Genomic DNA, 16297 nt, shown 5'->3' on the forward strand with positions numbered 1-16297 from the left:
TTCCTAAACTCATCAGTAAAATATTAAAATTATATCTTTTTCTGCCTCTTTTAGTTTATCCCTAACCCATTCTCTTTGATTCATTATTGGAATCATTGTGTTTTGTTCTTATTAGCCATTTATGGGCCAAATGTCTGCATGTATTTAATTCCAACCACTGTTTGATTTTCATCAATTTTAGTCATCAAACCCAGTGTTGCATACACACATTTGCACTGCATAAATATCAAGGTTCACTTGTCTCCTATTTGTCCTAACTTTCTGTGCAGTTTCTCTATATACATAATGGTTTTAGCCCTATTCAGGTCCTAAATATGTCCATTTTGACCACCATAATAGCCATTCAGTATCTAAATATATAAGACATTAATCATTTTTCATCAGTAACAATTATGCACTTGAAGATCAAGGTTCCACAAATTTACCCCTCCACAAACAGCATAATCATACATGAACTTTGTCGTCTTTGACCAAGTCTGGCAGAAATTTAAAATAACAGAATTATCTGATTTTCTTCTCAAATTGACGTTATAAATAATCTTGCTTGTGGACAAAGTTCTGATTTTTTTAGAGATAGAAGAAAGGATAAAAACTAGGTGGAACTTTAAAACTGAACACATCAAGGCTTTATTTTCTAGACGAAAAAGGTTAAGTTATGTCTCTACTTGAACTTTAAAACTGAACACATCAAGGCTTTATCATCTAGACAAAAAACGTTAAGTTATGTCTCTACTTGAAGTAATAGCCTCATGATTTTAATGGGAAAAAAATATGACTCTTTTTCAGGAAAATTCAAGATACTGTATTTACCGTAATCCTTGATGACTGCTGGATGATCAATGACAACTTATTTGTTCCAAACCATGCATACACAAATGCTTCCAAAATTTTGAATTTGAGGATAACAGTGTTGTTAGTGAAACTGGGTCTTGAGGTGTACTTTATATACTCATACACAACCAGAGTCCAACGACAAACAACACAGACCCTGATCTGCCATTGCATAATATGCTTGCAGATCAAGGTCTGTGTTGCTCTACTGCTTACTCCTAACAAACTGAATGAACCCAGATCTGTCAGTGCATTATGTGATGGCAGATTAAAATCTATGAAATTTTATTGTTGGATTTGACTTGTAAGTATGAGTATAATATATGGTTAGTGTTGTGACTTTATGAAGGTGAAAGTAATAACAGTCAATAGTGACATGTGGTAAAAATGGTTTTACCGCTAATCTTAATTCTAATTCACATCTTTTTAAAATACTTTATAAATGAAGTTTACTTTCATCCTTTTCTGTATTTACTGAGGCAAATACACCCATGTGGTTCATGTTTTTGATTTACTGGGAGATAGAACTTTTTTGATAGTCATTTGGACTCTATCAACATTTTAAATTTTTTTTGTTGAGATTTCACTGAAATGCCTTCTGTTTAAATATAGTGCCTAAAAATTAGTTCAACTCAAATAACTAAGTTATAATGTTCTGTAAAGGACAAAGGTAAATGTAAGTTGGACCTATCTGCAATGATTGGCCTACCTTCCACTACGTGAGTAGACAAAAATGAGTTTTCAAAGTGAAGAGTAGTTTGTCTGTAAAGAGATGTACAAGGACAACTCTTCTGCATTATTAGAGCAGGCTATGACAAATGTATCTCCTAATGTTCATACTCACAAATCAGTCTCAAGATTTTATAATCTAATTCTTGAGAAATTCTCTGATTGTAAACAGAGTTAAATAAGGCAGTAATAGTAAACTAGACGTTTTGCACCATCCAGATCTCAAAATGACTGAATATAGATGACTGAGGTACATAAAACTGATATTAGTCAAACCTGTCATAATGGTCATCTGTGTACAGTGGTCACCTGGTTACATCAGCCATTATAATTTCTCGCCCAGCAAATTTTCTATATGTCATGTGCCTTCTGCTGTGAGCAGCCATAAGCCAACTATCTTTTGGTCTTGGTGAGTTGAGCAACTGACGAATCCTGATATTGTTTTCAAAATGCAATCAAAGATCGGTGTACAGTTTACGAATCCTGATATTGTTTTCAAAGATCGGTGTACACTTTTATGATGTTTTCATTTCTAGGACGGATTAAAGTGAGCAGGATGCAATAATCTTCTGGGAAACATAAATTTGAGGGAGAACAATTTGTACTCATAATAATGATTTTGATGTACAGTGCATATAAAACAATCTTGATGTACAGTGCATATAAAACTATCTTGATGTACAGTACATATAAAACAATCTTGATAATGTATGAAGAAGAAGAAGGATATTTTCTGATTGGTATTTGTTCAAAAGTAAATTTTAAACAATGACCCTGTGTAAAGTAGTCACCTGTGTGCAAAGATTGGTTTTGCCTTTTCCCATGAGTGACTGCTATTGACAGGCTTGACTGTTGTACTAATGGATCTTCTACAACACAACATAGAGGGTTGCAAATCAAATTAAAGGGTATGTACATGCACAAGCTTAATTACAAAATGGATGAGATCAAAACAGCACTTCTAACTTCATTTTTAATAAACTACTCCAACACTGAACAAAAATACATAGACAAAGCATCAGTAATGGAAAACTACACAATTATGCCACTTACAAAAAGAAACTTAAATCCCACCTATTACAATGATAAGAAGGCCAGCATCTTCATGTTAAGCACACTAAGGCAAGGTCCTACATGCTGAATCCATCTAAAGCCAGGACACACCATGTTCATCCAATGTTCTAAGGATGTTGCCTACAAGTTAAAGGATTACTGACAAATTTACCACAAAATGCCAGCACTGACAAGATAAAAGTAACTGCTATGTCTTCCTTTCATCAAAAGTGGACCCAATACAAATTATAAAAGAAAAATGCAAAACAATAGTAACATTGCTCATTGTAAGGAAAACCAGGAGCATGTTTTCATTCAGATGCAAAACAATATTTCTTGTAAAAATAACTTTGTTTCTGCAGTTCTTCATAACTATTCACAAGACAGCTAAAAGAAATGGAATGTATATTATCTACATGAATGACATTACAAATATTCAGCAAAAAATAAAAATACAAAGACTATAATATGGACACTTGTGTATCTAAACAGAAAAAGAAATTCACAGACAATAAGAGAACTTTGTCAATGAGTTCACACAAATCATATTCAACTTTGGTGTGTATATCTTTTTAAATCAAAACTTTTTCATTCATATTATTTAAACAAAATTAATAGCATAACAAATTTATGATCATCTGCAACCTTTTCTGAAAAATCCTTTCTTAAATTCCAAGAAGCTTGTAATTTCACTCTTTGAGGTAATCTTTTGGTAGAAAAAATGTATTTTTTAAAAGGATGTGTTTCTTTTTTTCAGGTCATAATGCCTATCAGTAACAACTTAAAAATGCTTAACAAGGCTTAAAATGAAAAAATTAAAATAAATAATATCATATAACAAAAAATACAAATTTTATGAGTATATTATTTTGGATTTGACATGTTTGGAGATCAAACTGAACTGTGAAAATAACAACTGAGCTGGGCACTCCATTTTGTCTGTACACATAAGTTACCAAAATAAGATTTAACTGCACTCTAAAAATGAATTCTCTAAAATTTCATTAAATAAGCATACCAATATACATGTACAAAGCTCACATAGTTTATTTTGTACTTATATTCTTAGTTAAATCGATGGATTGCATTTCATTTAAATTTGCATCTTTATTAATATCTTATAAATAATTTTCATAAAATATGCTACATTCATTCCTGTTCATCTTAAACACTGTTTAGGAACAGCCACAGGAAATACTTATGACAAAAATCAATTATTCATAAATGATGCAATAGAAAGTATAACAATTTGCATGGAATTTTCAGGTACGGAAGATTAAAAAATAAGTTTAAACAAAAAAATCCATTCTAATCTTTGAGAATGTAAATTCTCACAACTTGCTTCTGCAAAACGAGATTTTATTTTGCCAAGTCCTATTTCTGGCAAATATGTATTCTCTTTTTATTTTTTGGCCTGCTCAGACTGTATCTGCATACAGAATCTGCATATATACTTGTAAAAATGAGGTAAAAACTGCACCCCTTGTGGAATGTTTTTGTCATATGGATACATCTGGATCTCATCCCTTGAGTATGTATGATGACATCACAATGTGCATAATGTCAATGCTTATGCTGGGCAAATATACAGCATTCTTCCTGATGTAAATGTTAGTTTTGTTTACCCTAAAGATTTGGAATGACATGTTTTGTTTTCAATATTGCATGTAAGTTTTCTGTATGATGCTCACAGTAAACTTGCCAGTAACTTTGAGTCGCTGGTTCTTCTCAGGGTTTTCCCAGGTTCTTTTTCCATCAAATATCTGGCCAAAATGCGTAGGATAGCAAATGCTTAAAAATGGCATTATACCTACATAACCACAAACAAACATAAGGATCACAGTGCCGTCTAACACTCCAAAATTTGAGCCATCTCATTATACTTTCAAGTGAACAGTGATGAAAACTGGGATGAGCTGTCTGACCCAGGATATTTATTTGTTTTTTAAAACTGTTAAAATTTAAAATTGAGCTTTATGGTTTGTATTGAAAGTTACAGAAGAAAAATAGTTTGTAATTTTATATTTTTCTGGCTTCACTTAAAGATTTTTAAAACATCTGATACAAAAACTAGTTTACTTAAGTATACAATAATCCTGTAACAAATTCCAGTCAACATTTGGAAACTTTGTTACATTTTACTTTTTTGAACCTTTTTGGAAGTTAACAAAAGTTCTTTAAAAAAAAAAAAAATGGTTTTAAAATAGCACAGCACAGCCGTAAAATGTGCAGTGACAAAAAGTTTTATAAAAGAAACAAACTGAAGCAGATCATTTTAGTTTTGAAATAGTCTAAATCAGACAGAACGTAGTGGTCCTCTTTTTACAAGATCATGAGTTATTTTTATAAAAATGGTGACCTTTTATGATCCAGATATAATGGTAAAATTTCACAAATTTAATGTCAGGCAAGATGAAGTCTGATTATGGATGGACCTCAAGGGGAACACTAATGCAAATGGAATCACTTTGATGTGAAATATGGTGAATCTATGCAATGCTGAAGGTATATTGATGAATCTGTGATGACAAACACAAAAAAGGACAACCCTAATATTTCCTGATATGTCATGGTATCTTAAAACAAATGTTGATACTCACAAACATAACAAGACTCGTCTAAAAGTTCACAGCACAATAAAAACTATCCATAAAAAGTTCCAAAACTTTGGTGTCTTGTAAAAGATTGCTAAGTCTTTCTTCAGAACTCCATCATGAGGAGATATCGGATTCTATTCTGACTCTCCTTGTACACGAGGTATTCGCTTTGGCTGAAGTTACTCTTGTTCTTGTAAGTTGGCTGATTAATGGGCTTTCCCTGGGGCACCACTACTTTTTTCCCATCTATTGTCAGAATGGTGTCTTTGGTTGGGTCTGAAACAAAATGTCTTCAGTAAGAAACTTCAACAAGAAATATTTTGTCATGGTAATTTTGAAATAAGAAAAGACAAAGCCTCCCAAAAACCCACATTCTTCACCTATAGGGACTTTGCCCAGAAAGAACTCATTTATGATATTCACCATTATATTAAATTACGACAAAATTTGAAATGTGACAAAACACTGCACTCTCATTATATGACCTTTCATTATAACAGTCTCCTTTCGTAAGGCTAATATGGTCATGGCTCCCATTTCATTATAATGTAATATTCACTATAAGGCAGTCTCACTATAAGATGGTACACTCCTTGGCTTCTATGGACAGTGGTATAACATAAGAGTGCTTTATTTTTCATACAAACCTGCAATTTTCTTTCAAGTATTTTAGATGGTAATAGTAAGCACATGAACAACCATTTTCATCTACACTTCTATGGCTCTAGGTCCAAACATAGTTTTTATATGTGCATGAATAAGGGATGACCCATTCAAAGATTTATATTTTTTGATTATCAAGTTTCCTCCACATCCAAGATCACCCGTTGCAAACATCTGGGTCATTAAGAACACTCAGTGTATGTTATGACATTTTATTGTAAATTTTAGTTAAAAAATGATTTCTTACAATTTTTACAACAATTAAAATCAGAGAAGAAATTAATACATGCAAGTTCCATGTAGAAAATTCCTCAGAATAAGGTCCTTTACAAAGCTGCAAAAATGAATGTGCACCTGCTGCTGACAAAGAAGGATATTTACATTGGATCGGATTAACAATCTCTATGCATATTATTATACAGAATTCAAACTTAGAGTTTTCAGCACAGAGTTCATGTTTTTGGGACTCAAGTTTCTGGTCCCCAGCCTTCAGTTGTCACTGTCATGAATAGTTTTCTGGGTACTGTACTTCAATGTTTCTTTTTGCTAGAGAAATGTGCCGAAATCAATCAAAGATCTCAGCTCAAATTATTAAAATAATGAAGGCCATCAGTTTTATTCCTTACCTGGTTCAGTCCATCCCTTGGCAACAATGCTGTCATACCCAGATGGAGGTTTAGTAAGGCTACTATCATCCATCGTGATGTGGTATTCTTTTCCAAGCGCCACTTCATTCAGGAACATGATTCCTGTTTTCCCTGCAGGCCTCACTGAAAGAAAATAATACTAACTATATCTTTGAACCAGTGGAAACTGCTCATGTAGCTACCAAATTGTCATGCAAGAATCTTTAAGTGTAAATAAACTTACCTAATTAATTTTATGCACAAATGATATCAACACCATCTTCATCAATATGCAACACCCTTCATTCAATACATATCAACACTGGGTGGTCTTTTAAATTCAAATTCTTCGATGCCAACATTACCTGTTGAAGAGTCAATTATTTCTCGGGAAGTGATAGCCATATTTTCCAGCTACCTTTGGTCATTTAGTAACAGCCTTCCTCAAGAGCTGTATGCCTATACATGTATTTAAATCATGTCGGATGATATGCTACTCACAGGTTAGTGATTTTTCTTTCAATCAAAATATAAATTTTTATTACTCATTACACAAATTATATTAAGAACGGACACCAAAGCTGCAATGACACTGTTTATCATAAAATTCACCATTCTTTCAGTCCAACTAAAGTTTGGAAGGATGGAAATGATTCGTAACTGGTTTTGGCATATATGACTTTTTGCATTCAGCAGTGGCACTGGTTTTGGCATATGTGCAGAGGCGTAGCTGGGGGGGGCAGGGGGGTACATATGTCCCCGGGCGCCAAGGTACAGGGGGCGCCAATATGAGGCTTACAACATTACATTATAATAAGTAAACAAGGGTAATATTCAAAAATGTGATTAAACGGGAAGGAGGCTGGGGCGCCAATTTTATAGTTCGTCCTCGGGCGCAAAATATCATAGCTACGCCTCTGCATATGTGACTTTTTGCATTCAGCAGGCCAATGTGGGTATGTGAGAAAGCTTGCCAGTAGCTTCTCGAGGGTCGATGGTTCTTTCCGGGGTTTTCCCGGGTTCTTCCTCCACCATTAATACTGGCCGCCATGTATAGCCTATCATGTGCTGAAAAATGGCGTTAAACCCCACAACAACAACAACAAAGCATTCAGCAGTGGCACTGGTTTTGGCATATATGACTTTTTGCATTCAACAGTGGCACTGGGGATTTAAGCAGAACTTTAAAATTGAGGAAAGAATACTAGATGATGACGACAATGTTTGTTTACCTATGACATGTGATGGCTAAGGGGCAGCTCAGTTTTGTCTCAGAAATGCACTCTTCCACAACTGAAGGACCAATATGACAGACTAAATGTAAACAGACCACACATTTTACCATGCATCAAATTTGTGGTGTTGCACAGTATGTTCATACAAGTAGTCTGAAGTGAATATATTCAGTAATTTTAGCTACATTTCAAGATGATAAACTGAAAATTTACTCAGCTATAACAATGCTGAATTGAATGCACTATACAGATGTAAAAGCTTTAATACAGAAATGTATGAAGCAAACAAATCTACACCTTATGAGAAAAGGCACATTCAGTGCAACCGGTTCATAAGAAACTACTTTTGACAAGTGAAATCTTTTTATTGTACATAGATATGATAATGTGTATCTACAAGAGAGTATACGGAAATCTTTTATGACCTAATCCATAATGGAGAATTGGAAGGTTACATATCCTGGTTTGAAGCTGTATTCACATACACAACTGAGATTGAGGCATGATATAGTTATGTCTCTCTCCAAAATTAAATAAAGAATAATAAAATGTACAACATAGTTAAAAAAGAGAAGTAATCCAGGGTATTCCTGCAAAAGTTTTTTCCACTATGTTGCTGACTGTGTGTGATTAGGCCAGTGTGATGCATACAATTGTACACAGTGTGCCCATAATTAACTCAGTGACTGGTAAAATAAAAGCAAAGCATGGCTGTTACTGTTCCTGTATCACTAATAAATGATTTTGGGCTTGACTTAAAACCAACACCTATACCTCAAAATGTTTAAGACCTCTATCTGGGAGTGTAGTGAATACAAACTTTAGTCCACAATTTACCAAAAGCTAAACAAGCTCAAACAGTCTGTCAGGGTGGATTTTTTGTGGTAAGATAGTCAGTGTATATCATTATGTGACTGCAATAGGAAATAAAATAAAGATTCAAACTTTTGTACCTTAAATGAACCAAGCCACCTCAAATTTCCTCCCTCAACCATGAATCTCACTAAGGTCCAAGTCATAGTTAGCTATCGCAATGTTACTGTACAGCAGGGGTCTCAAACACATGGCCCATGGAGTTATTTCTTGCAGCCAGTAAAATACCCAGAATTCGTAAAATAATTAATAGTGCACATTTTTTAACTTCTGATACACACCAGCCATCAGAAATGAATTGTTTCTATAGGGCAATAATGTAGGTGGGGTAATAGTTTTGGGCAAGGAATTCATTCCTTGCCAATTAACATAACAAAATAGTATACTTCATTACTTTTCAATTTTCTTTTTCATTTTTGACAACATTTTTGTCTTACTGTATGAAAATGTTTCAGTGATGTGGCCCTCAGGCCAATGTACTAGTCTTCATGTCGCGCTCTTGTGGTTATTTTAGTTTTGAGACCCCTGCTGTAGAGGAACAAGGGGAAGTTAAAAAAAAACATTCAGCTAACCAGGATAGCAAAAAGCATTAGATGTAGGATCTCAATGAAACTTTTTTTTTTTGGGAAGGTTTACAACTAGGATAATGATCTACTTTGTATGGGATTCTGCATTACACAGCAAAGCACATCCTAAGAGTACAATAGTCAACATTTTATCTATGCCAGGTCTGTATTTAATTGTCTTCTATTTAGGTGACAAAATTAAAACCATGTTTCATCTTCAAGTCAATGACCTTGACAACTTTGACCGTTGACCCAAAAATTGATCAGCTTCATCCTTACTCCATGTGTAAACGATTCATAAAGTTTGGTCCCGGTCTGTGATGTGGAAATAATATTACTATGCTGAAACCATTTTCTTCCTTCATCCACAGTGACTGTAGACATTGACCCGAAAATAGACACACTTCTTCCTTACCTCAAGTGCAAGCCATTTACACAAAGTTTTGACCATGTACATCATGTAGAACTATGTCACTGTTCAGAAACAAACTACATGACATATTGGTCACACTGACCTTTTTGTCAGATAATAGTGTATTCACAAAAAACTAGCAGGACTCTGTGGCTAACAATGGCTGAGAAACATGATACTCAAAACTTACCCAGGTATGAAGGGCAGCCAGACAAGATGACTGAAGGACAAGGCTAACACCATATATCCCTTCAACATTCATGGCAGGACATCAATAAAAAATATAACGCTATCTGCGCACCACAACATCTTACCATAGGCAGCTGACTTTGCGTTTTCAGATGCAAAGTAGATTCCCTTCCCGACTCTTCCTCCACTGTGTGGCATGATACGCAGTCCACTCTTCAAGATGGCTGCCACCACAGCCACATTTGTTCCATGCCACAGTAGCTTGCGTTCCTTTATATCATCATGGACTTTGAATCTACAATCCTGAGGAAGAAATTGTAAATGCCAGGATAATTTAACCTTATTAGCACAAAATGTATTCATGACAAGATAGATTTGTAAACATAACACTTAAATCTCTTCAGGCAAAATTTTATTAAAACAATTATATTTCTCAAAGATTGCTTAACCGATTATACTAAGAATAAGAAATAACATCAGCTACCTCCAAATCCAACTCTTCCTGAATGACAAAGAAACATCATCATGTGTATATGTATGTATGTGTGTATATCTATATATATATGAATATATATATATATATATATATATATATATATATATACACACAGAATTGATCTTATGGATTACCTCCCTTTGTCCTCATCAGCTGGATCCTAGCATCCCATATTTCTACCATTTTAAGCTTGAACAAAACCTACAACAGTAAAAAAGTGCTTGAATTTGCTGGAAAGGATGGGAGAGTTTGACAGCAATGTCTGAAAGATCCTTGTTGCAACCAATATCATCCCTTTGTGATATTTCAATATGTTGCAAATTATGGAATGGTATCATTTGATTCTGGTAAGGGCTAAATTTTTGTCCTCAACGAGAGAAAGAAAAAAGTTAATTGGGGAATGGAAGCTAAGAGTGGTGTTAACATCATCAATGTGACAACAGTACTGTATGTGTAAACATGCCACTTCCCTTTATCCCTTTATATGCCTTCAAAGTGGAGGGCCTTGTAGTTTTTGACTTATTCTCCTCTCTTTATGTACAGAACTCTTTTTCACACAAAGCATTCCTCACAAGATCCAGGCATGTACACAGATGTTATCCTAATGATCTCAGTTCCTTGAGCCACATGGGCTTTGCTATGGATATGAAGAGATCATTCAAGTCACTGGCCCAGAATCCAACAAAATCTATTGTGTAAACCTTGTCCCTCATCTTCTGGATTAGATTTGATATTAAAACTCCTGGGAGAAGACACAGACCTACAGCCTCTCCCTGCTGAATGATGAGGCATCATGGGTCTGGGAATGGAGAGAAGAAGGTGGGCATTTGATTGTGTCACCATGTCACAAACACATCTAGCACTAGCTGGTCTACATCATTGTTAGCCAAGGTTCAATTATATTAACCCAATCTACACCTTGGCAGATCAAATAGATATTTATGTGTTTCACGTCTGTGAATTTCACCAGATGTGGTGCAAGCCACCACATCCAATCAAAATTAAGTTGTTCAATTTTGAGCAATGTCCCTACATGATCAAGACAAAGGGAGCACACAACTTGAATGGACCTGTCACTCAAATACAGCTGTAATGGCTTCTTTCTGGTATGTAGTCATACTGTCAATGTTAATCTTACAAAGTATCCTTTTGAAGTCAATTGCCTCCACCATTTTTGGCTGATGTAACAATGCACTGCTGTTAAATACTAATGTTTAGTTAGCATTACATATTAAGGGAGGCAACTCATGAAATCCAATATATGTAGCTAGTACAAGCACTGAAATATCTGCTCGATCCACCGAGGTGTAGATAGGGTTAACATATCTGAACCATGGCTAGCAAAGATGGTTGGTCATAAAGCATAAACTCAAAAACTGACAGGTGGATGGACAGACAAATGCATATGAAGCAGTTGGCCTCTCCTTGATAATGAATTGGTCAGAACAATTAACCTACCTGGGATATATTGGAGTTGTATGTGTATATGGTACAGAACACACCAATAAAGGAACTCCTATAGATAATAATAAGCCCTGGTGACACTGTCCCGTTTTCTGAAGAGAAAGTTCGCCAGGACTGAGATCCCTTGGCTGTGCTCCCTCCAAAAGCATGATGCATCGAGAATGGCCTCATTGCTGTGAGATTGGTGTGAAGAGCCTTCTCTTGCACCATCCAGTTGTCACTGACCATCTAGAAGCATGGCAGCCAGTGTGCCCCCTGAACCTGATAAAATGGTGATTTTAACTTCCTCTTGTGCAGCGTCCAAAAGGTGTTCTCCTTGTGAGCCACTCATACCATGTCATGCCACTGAAGCAGAATGTATTTGATTTTGGTTGACGTCATACTCTGGTAATCTAAAAATCTAATACCAGACTCCATTGTGCTAGAAGGCCATCTGCAGAGGGTCAAAAGCAGCTAAAATACATTCTGGCAGGAAATGTTTCGGATGCATTTTGTGCATTTGGAAGAAAGACAAACCAGACTTAGATGAGTTATAAACTCCATACCTAGATGAATGAAATGCAGCAAAGAGACAAGGTTAGATTTTTCCACAATGGCTATCTGTCCTAAACTTTGCAAAAGTGGGAGAGAAGGTCACTGATATCCTGAACTAAAAGAAAACGTAGTGAGTGTTTTTCAGAATAGTGTCCATGTATACCACTGTCAGAAAAGAGGACATCCTGAACTGGGTTATGTTGCAGTCTAACATTCTGGTGAAGGCCCAAGGGCTGAGGAAGAAAGGGGAAATGCATGAATTGGTACACAGCCAATGCCCTGTAGTAGATGAAGTGAAATAACTTGTAAAATACCATGTACAAATATATGGAGACCTGCTATGAACAGATCAAGATTAAAGGCATGACTGTTGCATTGCACCAACAGGTGAATGGTCACTGCTATCACCATTCTGAAGTTTGGGGTAGCAATAAACTTGTTCACCTGGCTAAAGTCTGTCTGGTCTCAATTTTCCATTAGCTTTCAGGACCAGAAAAAGTCTGGGAGAAACAGTCCAACAAGTCTTGTTTCTGGACTGTTTCTGCCACCCACCTTCCAAGCAAATACTGTATCTCCTTATGTAACATGATCACCTTTGTGGGATCACTTGGGATCTCCTCAAATGGGATGACAGCAGGAATGGGGGCTAAACAAGATCCATTTGAAAAGACTTGGATCACCCAACTGTTTTGGCTGGCAGGAGGCTGAACCAATTCTGGTGAAATAAATGGAGTCTGATGCCAACACGAGGGTTGCTGAAAGGCAGGAGGTATGGCAAGATATTGTATGTTGGCAGGAGTCTTGTGGGAGGAGAAATTCTATTTTCTCTGCCCCTATCCTGGCTTACCTGTAAAAGATGCCACCAACAGTTTACCTGGCTACAATAATGGCTGTTGCAGCTGAGATGTACCCATGTGATTTATGCTGATGATCATCCCTTCTCAGGTATGATCCCTGATAAGGTTGAGATGAGGTATGTGCTTTAAGGAGAATCCATAACTGAAGGGTCATTTCAGTAAGACTTGGCAGGCTTTCCAACTATGGTAACAAAGCCAGTGGTGCCATATCTAGCATGGAATGTGGTCCAGCTGGAGAATGTTGGTATTAATGACTGGTCAGGTCAGGCTGCACAGGCAGATCAGTCTGGTCTGCTATATTGATCTGGTGCAATGAGTTGTATATCAGGTTGACTGGATGGCTGGACTGGTTGGTCAGATTGCATTCACACATGCCCAGTTTAACTGCACTATGGCCATGCATGGGTTGGCTCTATGTGGTGGTGGTGTGTGCTTTATGCCAAAAGTGGGCTGCCAGAATGGTAGAAAAACTGTCACAGTTTCCTCAAATTTGTTCACACACTGATGATGTCAAAGCATCTTGTATAAGATGTCGCATATGAGACTCCAACAAGGCATGGGTAGCAATGCTTTCAACAGATTCCACAGGATCAGAAGTGATCGTCACTGCCATTGCTGTAGTTCTGGGAAAACTTCACCATGAGTGGGGTGGGAGTAGCATCACTACATCCCCGTAAAGCTCATTATTTTTTTCTGAGTTTAGATGAAAGCTCAAAACATCCTATTCTGATGATATATAACACGACTACTTTTCTTGGCCTTTAAGCAGTTTCTTTAAAACGTTTAGATATATCCCACTGGACCACACATAGCATGGGTGTGATGAAAAACATTTTGTGCACACACAGAATATCTTATTGGTGTATTCTGTTACTTTTATGTGCTTGCATTTCTTGCACTTTATCAACATTTTTAAAATGATAGAGAGAAAAGAGTTTATATAAAATATATACAAAGTATATTCAAATAGGCAAAACTTGCATACTGAGAAAACCTGTAAAATTATGAATAAACTGCAAAGTTTACGTCACAAATTCAAGATACAATGGTGAAAGATGACATGCAAGTCCTACAGATTGATGCCACATGTAAATAATGAATCACAGATGTACAAATAAATTCACAAACAAAATCCCAAATGTTTTATTCTCAATGGTTAACAATCCTTTAAATTTCTAAACCATTCAAATATTTTGATAGTAGTCTGAATACTATTAGAAATGAAACTACATTCCAGAGGTGTATGGGCAAAAGTTGAAACTGGTAAACATCTGGGATACTGGTGGCTACCGAGTAGAAACAAAGGGAGATAATCTGAAGACTTGTTTCTGTTTATTGATATGATATACTTATCGAATAACGTTTTTTCTTCCTTCAAGGATGGCAGGATTTGGCAGTAGTGGAGGCTATTTCCTGATGATATAACTGGGCAATATATTCGACAGAAAAGCTATAATCTACAAATGTGACATTACACAGCATCTGAGAGTGAATTACTGGGACAAGATGAAGGGAATGTTTATCAAAGTAATACATTACACAGACTGCCATTTGGAAGATGTAACTTCTTGCAAGCCACAATACAACTAATACATTACACAGACTGCCATTTGGAAGGTGTAACTTCTTGCAAGCCACAATAGAACTAATACATTACACAGACTGCCATTTGGAAGATGTAACTTCTTGCAAGCCACAATACAACTAATACATTACACAGACTGTCATTTGGAAGGTGTAACTTCTTGCAGGCCACAATACAACTAATACATTACACAGACTGCCATTTGGAAGATGTGACTTCTTGCAGGCCACAATACAACTAATACATTACACAGACTGCCATTTGGAAGATGTAACTTCTTGCAAGCCACAATACAATTGATAATTATCAAATAAAGAGTAAAAAACATTTCTAATTCTAATGGATCTTAATTTTTTTTAGGAAGATCATAATTTTTCAATCCAACTGATGCATCCACACATGCTGTTGATGCAGCAAACCGTACAAAGTTAATTCAATATACATGTGTCTGTTTCAGAAGACATTGTCATTAGAGTGATATCTTCATCAAAGAGAAGAGTATATGAACAACAGTACTTTTTTAATCACATGCCAGAACATTACAAATAATAATAATTTTGCTTTGAAAAAGAAGTAGAAAATGATTTTAAAAATGTAAAGGAAACAATACCATGTTGTTATAGTCCCATTCAGTACGCTGTATACATGTAACATTTATGATAAACAAAAGAAAGAAAACTGATATTCTAAACCAATTTTTCAAAATGTATCTCTGTATCATTAATGTGTATACATGTGTTATCATTTTCTTGTCATTTCAGAAATTGATAATGAAATAAGTACCAAAACACAAAATGCTCTTAACAATTATTACGTGAAATCTATGCACCTTTCCAACATTTATTTATTTCTGCAATTCAAAGTTGATGTCTACCTATATTACTAGTTTGTATGGTACTGTCATACAAACATTGTTTGCAAGTGGAAAAAAGTCATTTATTAACTCATTAACCCCTGGAGGTTTTTGTCGTTTTCGCCTGAATTTTGAACAGGAAACACATTTTGGGGGCTATTTCTGAATACATCCTAATACATCGACTTCCAAGAAACTTCCCATTAACGTAATGCCTAGTTGTGTTAGAAACATCATTTTTCATTGGCTATTTCATTCGTGTCTGAACAGAAGGGTAAAAATTGGAGATCTTTTCTTTTTTTACTTAACGGTCTCATCATTTCCATATTGAGACCACTCTTTATTCCAAATGCCCATCTTATCCTACTTTCTGTAAAGGTTCATCTGTCTGTATGCAGTTCAGACTGGTCTGCCAAAAAGTCTAAAATCAAGACTAAAAATCGGATTCCTACCATGAGCGAATTTTGGGTGGAAAAAAATTGGGTAAATTTTTTAGGTTTTTCCCTCTGTATTTTGTAGTGCAACAAGAACATCCAGATTATTTGGCATCACTGTAGAGCTACATCTGTCTACCTTTCTATAATACCACCCACTTTAGTGTATCATACATGACATTGATGCTACAGAGCTCAACAGTAGGCTACTACCTCCTGACGCATAAACCCAGCACCAGGGGTTAATGAGTTAAACCTTTCAATTCTAATAAATGTTCCTCCAAATATGAGTTTATACTT

The 16297-nt window shown here is 35.6% G+C and overlaps 1 protein-coding gene across 6 annotated transcripts in view; it reads right to left on the reverse strand.

Annotated features, from left to right (window-relative positions):
* Positions 1-2519: 2519 nt before the first annotated feature.
* LOC149787449 (protein mono-ADP-ribosyltransferase PARP3-like) overlaps positions 2520-16297 on the reverse strand; it is a 44224-nt gene continuing 30446 nt past the window's right edge. For all 6 annotated transcript variants that reach the window (XM_089973619.1, XM_089973617.1, XM_089973618.1 and 3 more), the window contains 3 exons: positions 9900-10077; positions 6500-6643; positions 2520-5486 (listed from right to left, as the gene is read on the reverse strand). In XM_089973619.1, the coding sequence (XP_089829745.1) occupies positions 5314-5486; positions 6500-6643; positions 9900-10077 (495 nt within the window). In that variant the 3' untranslated portion in view covers positions 2520-5313. The remainder of the gene's footprint in view (positions 5487-6499; positions 6644-9899; positions 10078-16297) is intronic.

Source organism: Sinohyriopsis cumingii, chromosome 11 (genome assembly GCF_028554795.1).
Source record: "Sinohyriopsis cumingii isolate HCF-2022 chromosome 11, ASM2855479v2, whole genome shotgun sequence".
Lineage (NCBI taxonomy): Eukaryota > Metazoa > Mollusca > Bivalvia > Unionida > Unionidae > Sinohyriopsis > Sinohyriopsis cumingii.